The sequence below is a fragment of the Neodiprion fabricii genome, chromosome 3 (assembly GCF_021155785.1).
Source record: "Neodiprion fabricii isolate iyNeoFabr1 chromosome 3, iyNeoFabr1.1, whole genome shotgun sequence".
Taxonomy (NCBI): domain Eukaryota; kingdom Metazoa; phylum Arthropoda; class Insecta; order Hymenoptera; family Diprionidae; genus Neodiprion; species Neodiprion fabricii.
Genome location: NC_060241.1, coordinates 7,879,179 through 7,890,081, shown reverse-complemented (window position 1 = coordinate 7,890,081; position 10,903 = coordinate 7,879,179). Strand labels below are relative to the sequence as shown.

Genomic DNA, 10,903 nt, shown 5'->3' with positions numbered 1-10,903 from the left:
TATACATGGCATGTAAGGTTTGCTCCAAAAAGCCCTACAGTCACACCGATCTTCCTATTATAAAGTTATGTTAGGGTTCTTGGCATATTTATAAAGCCAAATCCATTCTGTTCTCCTACCTTAACAACTACCTCCAGTTTGTCGTGAATTATTTCCTGCTCTATCTTTTCCATTCCTTTTTGTGTTTGGCTGTTTTTTTCTTTTTTTATAATTTCTTTAGAGGAAGTAGTCTGGCGTCCGCCTAGTAACGTGCGGCTCACCGCGTCTCGGTGCTGGATCAAACTGAAGGCTGTAACAAAGAAATTTATATTTTATTACATATTCTTTTTGCATTTCCAATATGTCAAGAGTTTACTCTCGAAGCTATCGACCCCAACTGCAAAATAAATTCTCCAGATTTTTCCATAACTTTCAATGAGAAAAGTTTCTTCTTGTTATTGAAATGCTGGTAAACCTTGTATACAAGCCAATTCAATTTTTTTTAGAATCTTCTAACTAGTATGGCAATCGTAAAAAAAGTGATAATATTTTCATTCTAGAAATAAATTCTTTTGCAGCAGTGTTACTTTACATAACTCTTATACTCACAATGAATATTTCAATGCATCATCCAGTTCCATAATCGCCGCTTGATTTCCGCAGCGATAGCAATAGTTGGGCGCCGAAAAAATAGTCACAACATTACGATCGTGACACCTGGAAGAAAAATTTTATAGATTATTAAATAATCACAAATTGGTTAGTAGAAATAACAAAAGTGATATTCAACAATCAGAGAAACGTCTTATCAACTAAAGCAGGGTTCGTATATTTTTTGGAAATTGAAATCCCCTGACTTTTACAGGTATTCCAGCCTGAAAATCGAAATTTTCCAGTAACCTTCAAAAAATATGCCGCCGATTGCTCACAATTTTTTTTTACATTCAAACTAATACCTTCAATATTACCTAGTAACTATGTTTATCTAATAACTCTATCAATTTACACACAACAGCCGGCGAGTTTTCATAAGAAGCAAACGAAAGAAAGTTTGGTACTAAGTAATGTATGTACAATGTATAGTGATGCAAGAAAAAAAATTTTGAGTGCAACTTTCTTTTTCTTAAGTACGATACTACTTTGTATAACAACAAGTTCATTTCTTCGACAGACTCAAAATTCCAGTGATATTTTCAAAACTCCCTGACTTTTCCCTGCTGTAAGAAATTCCCCGAGTTTTTTCGGTTTTCCCTGTGCATACGAACCCTGGAAAAATATGTGATGTATATTCATACAGTTCAGTTATTATTTAAGAATGAATTTTTTTATTGAAAGTTTCCCAGCCGATGAACTGCTCTCAATGTATTATTCGATGTATAATTTGTCGAATTGCTAATGTGGTTAATGTGGAGACAGAACTTATTGTTAGCTACAAAAGGAAACTCACCAATTATATCCTTCCATTACCAGCTGATGAGCTCGCGATACAAGAGTTAGACCATTAGAGTGATTGAACGTCTCAGAAATGTCTTGGCCAAAGGTGTATCCTGCTCCACGAGGCGAGATACCCCATCCTCCTCTGTCATCGGGGTCTGACCAGAGTAGATCGCACATTGGACCCTGGAAATCATAATTTTTTTTCCATTTTTTATTACCAGAATTTGATACTGTTGTTATTATAAAAAGGCTCCAAATGGAACAGTATATCAGTACAAACCTCATGCGGAACTTCTTGAAGACGATCCAATGCTCTGATGTGATCGAGAGTATCGATGGAAGGTGATAACCCTCCATGAAGACAGAATATCTGACCATCGACCAATGCGGTGAGTGGCAGATAGTCAAACAGATCGGTAAAGAATTTCCATACATTCGCATTTCCATACTTGCGCAGACACTCGTCATAAAATCCGTAAACCTGTGTAATCTGTCTAGACTCGTGATTACCACGCAAAATCGTTATTCTTTCTCGATACCTCACCTGTTAAATGGTTTACACAATCTTGGAATTATTACTTTTCTTTTTACCATAATCACAACACAATAACAATTATAATCACAAAGATTAATCGAACAGTTTTTAAACTTTGATGTTACCTTGATGTTACCAGATTTTCACTTCTTTAGTCTTAAGAAAGATTACTAGTGTATAAATCTCAAAAAAAAAATCTGGCTACTTTTTAATATTGAAGTATCAAAATACTCTTTTCTGCATTTTTTACCAAGGCTTATTGCTAATTACAACTAAGCGCAAACAGAAAATATCTTCTCAAATAAATTGTTGAAGTGATTCGTTACTGTTTAACAATTTCACCTTAAATTCACACTGCTTGGATCAAAGTGCTCATGATGGAAATACTGAGTGTTGTTTGTTTTACTATGTTTTCTTTCTTTATCATATAGTTTTATGATCGAAACTGCACTCCACCATTCATTATTATGAATATATTTCTCAAACTCGTCTAATGAATGTCTGGTGATCTTGTACCTTGAGCGCAACAAGGAGAGTAACGGTCTCAACAGAATAATATCCACGATCGACGTAATCCCCCATGAAGAGATAATTTGTATCAGGTGATTTGCCACCTATTCGGAACAGCTCCATCAGGTCGTGAAACTGTCCGTGAACATCTCCGCATACCGTCACAGGACATTTTACCTCCTGAACATTCGACTCCTTGGCCAATATTTCTTTTGCCTGAAAATTAAAAGACAGACTCAAATTATACTCCAATGTTTACATGCTTGCATAGTTATTATTATAAACACGCTTCATTATGTCATGACTCGAGTATGTTTTAATAATATAACGTAAACTCTGGATGATAGATTTTGAATTTGCAAGAGAAAAAAAAATGTATACAAAGCTGCTCCAAGTTTGAAAATACAACAGGCGAGTGGAAGTTTTCAATTTTCCCCCTTATTATGTGGAGTCTATCAATGTTCACTTCGAATAGTACATATAAAATTTCTGACTGATTTTTTTTCTAGAGTTTAAAAACAAATACTCCTGCGATAATAAAAAACTGCAGACATTGTAGAAATACTGCAACGATGGCCAAGTTGACATTATTACAAGATGCCGATCTATCACTAGCTGATCATTAACATAAAAATGTTTTAAATTCCAAAGTTCCAACAAGTTTGTTTTTGTAGCTTACGCCTATGCTTACAGTGCTGCTATAAAAAGCATAAACAGTATAGAACAACTTGCGAAGCAGCTCACATTACCGATCGAGTTTAATAATCTTCAGCCAAATAAACCTTCAAATAAGTAAGGATTGATGTGAAACTATACTTTCAAAATTCCAGACATATTTCTACACAATATTTGGTGGAATTATTAAAAAGGTCAACAATTATTAATTGCAAAAAGTGGCAAATCACACAGTTTTACCCATGTCGTAGTTTTCTCTTAATGAAAAATTCAAATTTTATCTAACAAAGAGAGGCGTTTTTATGACCAACCAAAGCTCAGGAACTTATCATTTTACTGTTTTAACGAACTGTTGTTTGGTTATGTTTATACAACAATCATCGTCACGAAAATGTAATATCTTTAGAAACTAATATCAACATGATTAGATCTGGATATTTTCTCTAATTCTCAAAGTTTATTATATATTATATACCAGTCCACTGAATTCCAAGTAAAACTTGTTTTGGATGATCGTAAAACATACGTTAAATCCGGTTCTGGAATTGAACCGAGTTATAACTAAAGAGTTGAGAGATGAGAAAAATTTCTTTCTGTCATAATAGCTGACTAACTTCTTCAAATTATCTCAACACTGCATTCTGGACACTTGATAATCTGTTAAACACCTATCACTACAGAATTCGAAGTTATCAAAGTGGTTCAGCAAGGCCATACAACTTGTTTACTTATTTCGTGTTTGCAGGAAAAGATTCTTCATTTCACAAGATCAATTTTTAATGTACAAAGAATGATAAGGTGAAAGTTTGTAACGTTCAGGTCATGATCCATTTTCCAGGAAAAATCGTCATGTCACAACTTTAAATTTGTCTGAAATATAGTGAATTAAATAAATATTTTTAAAAAAAAGTAGAGATATTTCTGAAGCTTCTAGCAAGAACATTAAAATTTTATAAAACTTGTCGGAGCTAGCTGAAAAGTTCGCTGGCATGATAAAAAAATGTGAACAAATCTGAATTGACCTTCATTGGCATTAAATTCTTTTTAAATTTTAGGGTCATGATGTAATATTTTTCAGCATTAACTCTGTTGAATGCTGTTTGTTCTACGAACCTTAATACTATAAAATAGTTCTAATAAACCTTGAACTTGATTCGAAAAACATGTTACTTAATTATGAAACAAGGTATTCAATAAGATTTGTTTCTGAAAGTTCAAAGTTTTTCCTGAAATTTATAAGGACTCTAGAATGAGGATTATTAATTACATAAGACCATTTTCAACAGGTAACGATTACAAATGATTTCTATCATTCTTGTCTAATAAGAATTCTTTGATTATTCAGACTTTCGAACTAATAATCTACTGTCCCTGAGTGTTTACGAGTACAAAATTAACTAATGACTATTAGGGTTGAAAAATATCGGAATTTTTCCGCAGTTAGACAATAAGAAACAGTGGAATATCTGAATTTTGTAACACAGTAAGTATCCCATGAATTTGGAAAAGGAATAATACAAATAATTCTTATTTTATTTGCTATAAAGTCTTTCGTCCTCAAGTACGTAATAATATTATTCAAAACGGCCCAATTGGTATTTAAATGATCACAGTGGAGCGTACTAGGGATTTGACCTAAAATAATTGTATCCAAGGTATCAAATATCTTCTGAGCACAGCGTGGGAATTAAAACGTCAAAGTATTCGCATTTATTTTGACTGTGGTCAGCTGTGAGCAGAAGGGTTTCACAGATACCGACCTTTGAAAGATTATGTAGAATAAAATATTAGTAACAAGCGTTGATGAAATTGTATTGCAGGAATGTTCTTCGTAGATCTGCTATTCCAGAGAAAATATTGCCCGACGTACAAAATACCGAATATGTAATCCGCTACTGCTAATCTACTAATGCTAAAAATAAGTTAAACTATTGGAAGCGTGAAACGAAGTTGAATTCATTACTATTTGTTTAAAATTTATCGCGACATCGCAGAATGACGTAGCTCGATGTGTTGTTCGACAAACAAAAGATAAAAAGTGTAATAAAAAATCGTCAGTACATAAAATATACATAGAGAAATAATAAAATCGTTTAAAACAAAATTACTCGTTATTACAGTGTGCGGAATATAACATGTGATTTACAGGGCAAATGAGCAGCGAGTAAGAGGAAAAAATTCGCGGTGTGGAAGTAAATCCGATTCCGTGTAAAACAAACGGCGGCGTGGTTAATCGTTGGATAATTTTATCCGCCGTGTATTCGAGCTCGGCGAACGGGGGACGTTGGTCGTTAGCCGTAATTCAAGGTGAGTGACTATCAATTTTCGATGACATATCGGCCAATCGTATACGCCTAAGAAGACGTGGGACGATCGGTGATAGAAAGGATTTGGTGTGAAATGTTTGGAGAAACGAGGGTTGTGTACCGAATAAAATGCTGGATAAGGTTTTTTAGCCGGGAGCCGATGTCGAGGCGCGATAGGCGTGGATAGAGATGCAGATTGTCGGCAGGGAGGAAAGAATTTAGGAAAGTCAACGGGGAAATGAAGAAACTTGGGGTGAAAAATCTCCGGCCAGCTCACCTTTTCGCATAAAGTTTTAACTTGACTTTCTGTCAGTTGTTTGCACTCGTTCAACTGTTCGATCCATTGGTCAAGCTCTTTCAGAGACGTCACTGCCTTCTCCTCCATCGTTTGGATCTAAGCAATGTTCAATACCCGGTTGACACTTAGCACATGTAACGCAACGGGAAACTATCTTATCAATAAACTAAATCCATTCGATTTCGCTCCGGTATTATTTCAACACAAATATCTCAATCAACCACACACTCACAAAATGGCCGACAAATAGTGATGATCGGGTGACGTCACGTTTAAATTCTTCCGCTCGGCATCGCTCGCCGAGATTCGGTTTGGATCGACTAGGCTGTCTCGCTCTGGCCAATCGTAAAGCATTTTTATTTCGGCCCGCCAATCGGATTCAAAGTATACTCTTGTGGCGAAACTTTGCAGTAAGTGTCACGATCATTTCTTTTGCCCTTAATTATTGTAATTAAATCGAGGGAAGTACCGATATCCGTCAACTTATGATCAGAGTCTATGAAAATTAATGAAACTTCTTTTCATTTTGGTCTGTCAGCTATTGGCGGAGCTTCAACTCTGCAACGGTTCGATGGGGTGTGTCGTTTAGATACTATTATGACTACCTGTCGCGGGAGAATTTGAAATCAATTTTGACACGATATGAAATTGGACTACGAAACTGCTTCCTCGAAAATATTTATTACGTTCTCTAATGAATTACAACTGAATTTCCATCTGGTAACCTGTGTATATGATTGTATATCATTTCCTAGAAAATTATTTATTTGGTTATACACTTACCTGTAAACATGTGATGCCGGCTCGCGTCTGCATATGCTGATCGCAGTTGGTGCTGCCTCAATTGGTATTTTTACGTTTTTCGTAATTGAATTTAAATTTTAAGACAGTTATGTTCGATAAAACGCCACCGTCACAATTGCTTGCCCGTAGTCATAATATGGTTACTTAATGTCACGATGAACTGTACAAGTTTCAAATAATGCTACGCTTGATCTTGCCTGGGTAGCGCAGTACAAAATTTAAAAAAGTTTGATCATACTTACAGCTAAAAGATTCAGAAATTTGCTTTATTTTTACATATGTATAAAACGGCTATATAAATGTTTTGACCATATAAATGTAATGTCTCATTTATTTAACATGAACAACTCTAAGAATTAAAAATTATACAGTCATATTGAATTGCAGAATTGGATATGTAGGATCGAGGATCTATGGAATGCCTACATTGCGGTACATTTTTTTCATTATTTTTTCTTATAACTCTTCATCAGTTGATTCCGTTCGTCCAGAAATCATTGGCATTCTTTGACTACTTCACGAGCAATTAAAAAAAATCTGAATTTTATGGCGATTGTAATCAAAGTTGGATAGATAGTTCAACAGAACATACGTTATCATAGAGAATAAAAATATCTGTTCCGAAGTTTCTACAAGCGATTATCCAATAAATGAAAAAATATTGAAAGGTATTAAAACAGATTCATATTGATGTCTACCAATCCGAAATTTTTAAAAAAACGTATTGCCTATTGAGGAAATCAATCCGAATTGAATTGAACCTGTGCAAATGTTTGGAATCTTTCTTCATGGATTGACGAGGTTTGAAAAAAGAAAGAAACCAATAGAAAATTATAAAAGCGCTAATCTTGGTAATCATCTTCATTTGAGGTAAATTTCAATTTGCACGTAAAATGGAATAGAAATGGATTGGCCTATAGAATTTGTATATCACATGACGGGTAAAATTAAGATTCCGTTACAATCCAATCTGAAAGAAATGGCAACAAACTAAATTGATTGATGAATTTTCAAAATAATAGTAATCGGTTTTCTTGTAAAACTCTGATTGGTTAACGTCAAAACGAACCTGTACGTTTTATTTTTCTCTCGTGTACTAGGCGGTTTTCTTTTTTTCTGCAGTAATTATTTCGAATTAGTGGCAAGGCGATTAGTTACAGATACCGTAAAAAATTCTGAAAACCACAAATATTTTATCCGCCAGGTATTATAGAAGCAATACGTGGGTTTATCAACCAGTTTACAGAGGCTGTAAATACCTATTCGATAAATAACCATCAGAACTGTTATTCGAACGACCAAGTTGTAAATCTCATCATGCGGTAGTGAATATTTTCAAGAATTTTCGGCTGCAGATATATTGATTACCGCAACATGGGGGAACATAAAAATTAACATCCCATGTGGAAGATTTCAGTGTAAACTCGTGAATAAACTGATTTTATTTTGGTACAGAAAGAGTTGAGATATTTGATCATCTTGTATGTAAATATAGCTAGACAATGGAAACACGTAATAGCTAGACAATGAGTTTCGTGAAAGGGCGGCTTAATTTCCCCCTCCACACACTCCCTTCCCGCTAACTTGTGGATGCCGCGTGGCTTTGCTGCTCGTATATCCTGTTTGCCTTTTCTGTTCAACGCCGCGTTGGAGGCGGTCAGTGATATCGAATCCAAGTGATCCGTTCATCAAGGAACGTTGAAAGTACGGTAAAATGTCGGAAACTTTGCAACTCAGAGGGACCCTTCGGGGCCACAATGGATGGGTTACCCAAATCGCAACCAACCCGAAATATCCTGATATGATTCTGTCGTCTTCACGCGGTAAGTCTTGACTGCCATAATGTATCATTCCGACAATATTCTAACATCTGAGATCGTCACGCTGCAAAAACAACGTGTTAATCGTGCGACATTCCCACCTCTCTTCTATTATTATCTTTGCTTACAAATCAATTTTACAGTTTATTTAATGCAACACAAATAAATACCTGCTACTTAAGATTATTGGCTCCTGAAAAGTGTCTTCGTATGTCTTTATTTGTTGGAGTTCCACCTTTTGATGTTGTTCAGTCCGTATGTGTATGATTAAATTGCTACTTTTCATGCCTGGTGTATGTTTAGATGATTATCATGTGTGGACATCCAAATATAACTTGTCCTTAGAAAGTTTGCCACTTTAACATAGGTCCAGTGGAAGTATATTTCAAATAAAATTGTATGACATCAATTTCACAGACAAAACTTTGATCGTATGGAAGTTAACACGTGATGATGCCAATTATGGTATACCACAAAAGCGTCTTTATGGTCACTCGCATTTTATCAGTGATGTCGTGCTTTCATCTGACGGTAACTACGCTTTGTCTGGATCATGGGACAAGACTCTGCGTCTTTGGGATTTGGCTGCGGGTCGCACAACCAGGAGGTTTGAAGACCATACCAAGGTGTGACTAAACCCAAATCCATCTCGAGAGGGGGAACAAATATTGTGAAAAATGTACAAACCACTGAAGCTTTTTTTTTCATATTTTTTTTTTATTACTTATGCTATGGCCGAAGAATCTTCGAGAAACAGGAATATACTGAAGCTTTTTTGTATATATTTTTTTTCATTCTTTGGTATTTAGAAGAGGTGGGATGATGTAGCTATATCTCTGCGCTGTGAGTACTAGTTGTAATTTTGAAATTGTCGATTCTGATGCGACTTGGAAAAAAGTGGATTTTAGAAAGATTTTTTTTTATTATTTTCCATCATATCTATTGTGTAGAATTTTGTGTACCGCAAACTGTATGTACATTGATTCTGAACGAAATTTTCAATCGGTTCTTTCATACTTCATTTGGAACTAAATATTGGAATCTTACTTCATTCAACAGGATGTCCTCAGCGTCGCATTCTCTGTAGACAATCGGCAAATTGTTTCTGGATCTCGAGACAAGACTATCAAGTTGTGGAACACACTTGCCGAATGTAAATACACCATTCAGGATGATGGTCACAGTGATTGGGTCAGCTGCGTTCGATTCTCTCCTAACCACTCCAATCCCATCATTGTTTCTGCTGGATGGGATCGCGTTGTTAAGGTAACTATGAATTCCAACTACGACTTTTCTGCAGCAAAAATATTTCTGTTTGCAATTTTTAATTTGATAATATGAAATTCAATTGCTTCATTCAAAGTACAGCAAAGGCTCTAACTATTATTTTCTTTCCAGTCATGTCTTGTGAACTTTGCAATTCAAGTACATTATGTCGTATATTATTTTTGCATGTAATTGAGAACTTTCAATGCATCCACAGACCAAAATATTGATCAGAGTAATGTAAAATTATCGACGATAATAAGGCATTTTTTTAAAAATTCATAGACATGGTTTGCAAATAATTTGAACAATTTTTAGTGATTTTCATTGTTGGAAAAGTTTGATAATATTTTGGTCAAAGCATTTTTATCTTGTACTTACAAATTATAGAAAATTTAAGATATTCTAAATGATGTAAATCTTTGAAAAACATGAATTCTGTGAGTGTTAGCGGATATGGGACTGATTAATTGTTCCAAAGTAAAACATTTAATAAATTGTTATGCAATTTTCCCTTACAATATTTCCCTTGTTATCATACACAGGTCTGGAACTTGACGAACTGTCGTCTAAAGATCAACCATAATGGGCACACTGGGTACCTTAACACAGTAACTGTCTCTCCAGATGGTTCCCTCTGTGCTTCCGGTGGCAAGGTAAAAATTTATAATATTTACTTATATTTGATTATTCATTCTACACTACATCTTTTCTTTTTTAATCCATTTTTACCAATAAAATATGATGCAAACAACTAAATTCATGATATCCATGAGTGTTTACGGATATGGGACTGACTAAATATGAACCAATCTCTTACTGACTTTCACTACTTCCGGGATTATCACTAATACTCTTATTTGCTTACCTTTCTCATAGGATTGCAAAGCAATGCTGTGGGATTTGAATGATGGAAAGCACTTGCATACGCTGGACCACAACGACATCATCACCGCCTTATGCTTCAGCCCGAACCGTTATTGGCTCTGTGCCGCATTCGGGCCATCGATCAAGATCTGGGATCTTGAAAGCAAGGAAATGGTCGAGGAACTGAAACCCGAAGTTGTGTCTGCCACCAGCAAGGCTGAGCCCGCTCAGTGTCTTTCTTTGGCTTGGTCCACGGACGGACAAACGCTGTTTGCCGGTTACTCGGACAACACCATTCGCGTTTGGCAGGTGTCTGTGTCCAGTCGATAAATGCTTTGTACTATACTATACTGAATAAAGGAGCTGAGAAATTTTATCAAATTTTATTTATTTGATTAATTCCAAG

At 35.3% G+C, this 10,903-nt stretch overlaps 2 protein-coding genes across 2 annotated transcripts; one reads left to right on the top strand and one right to left on the bottom strand.

The window, feature by feature from the left end:
• Positions 1–175: 175 nt before the first annotated feature.
• LOC124178708 (serine/threonine-protein phosphatase 2A catalytic subunit beta isoform) lies at positions 176–5,995 on the bottom strand. Its single transcript, XM_046562266.1, has 6 exons — positions 5,720–5,995; positions 2,468–2,677; positions 1,697–1,960; positions 1,427–1,599; positions 589–696; positions 176–289 (listed from the first exon to the last, which is right to left on the bottom strand). The coding sequence occupies exons 1-6, from the start codon at positions 5,825–5,827 to the stop codon at positions 217–219; spliced, it is 936 nt and encodes a 311-aa protein (XP_046418222.1). The 5' UTR covers positions 5,828–5,995; the 3' UTR covers positions 176–216.
• Positions 5,996–8,158: 2,163 nt separating this feature from the next.
• On the top strand, positions 8,159–10,873 carry LOC124178705 (guanine nucleotide-binding protein subunit beta-like protein). The gene is made up of 5 exons (XM_046562263.1): positions 8,159–8,367; positions 8,782–8,990; positions 9,424–9,630; positions 10,176–10,286; positions 10,510–10,873. The coding sequence occupies exons 1-5, from the start codon at positions 8,259–8,261 to the stop codon at positions 10,825–10,827; spliced, it is 954 nt and encodes a 317-aa protein (XP_046418219.1). The 5' UTR covers positions 8,159–8,258; the 3' UTR covers positions 10,828–10,873.
• Positions 10,874–10,903: the final 30 nt, after the last annotated feature.

Excerpts from the sequence above, each read along its gene's own strand:
- LOC124178708 (XM_046562266.1), bottom strand. The coding sequence starts at position 5,827 with ATGGAGGAGAAGGCAGTGACGTCTCTGAAAGAGCTTGACCAATGGATC. Across the intron at positions 2,678-5,719 it reads TTAAAACTTTATGCGAAAAG|GCAAAAGAAATATTGGCCAA; the intron begins GTGAGCTGGCCG and ends TTTAATTTTCAG. Across the intron at positions 290-588 it reads GATGCATTGAAATATTCATT|CCTTCAGTTTGATCCAGCAC; the intron begins GTGAGTATAAGA and ends TCTTTGTTACAG.
- LOC124178705 (XM_046562263.1), top strand. The coding sequence starts at position 8,259 with ATGTCGGAAACTTTGCAACTCAGAGGGACCCTTCGGGGCCACAATGGA. Across the intron at positions 8,991-9,423 it reads GGTTTGAAGACCATACCAAG|GATGTCCTCAGCGTCGCATT; the intron begins GTGTGACTAAAC and ends TTCATTCAACAG. Across the intron at positions 9,631-10,175 it reads GATGGGATCGCGTTGTTAAG|GTCTGGAACTTGACGAACTG; the intron begins GTAACTATGAAT and ends TATCATACACAG.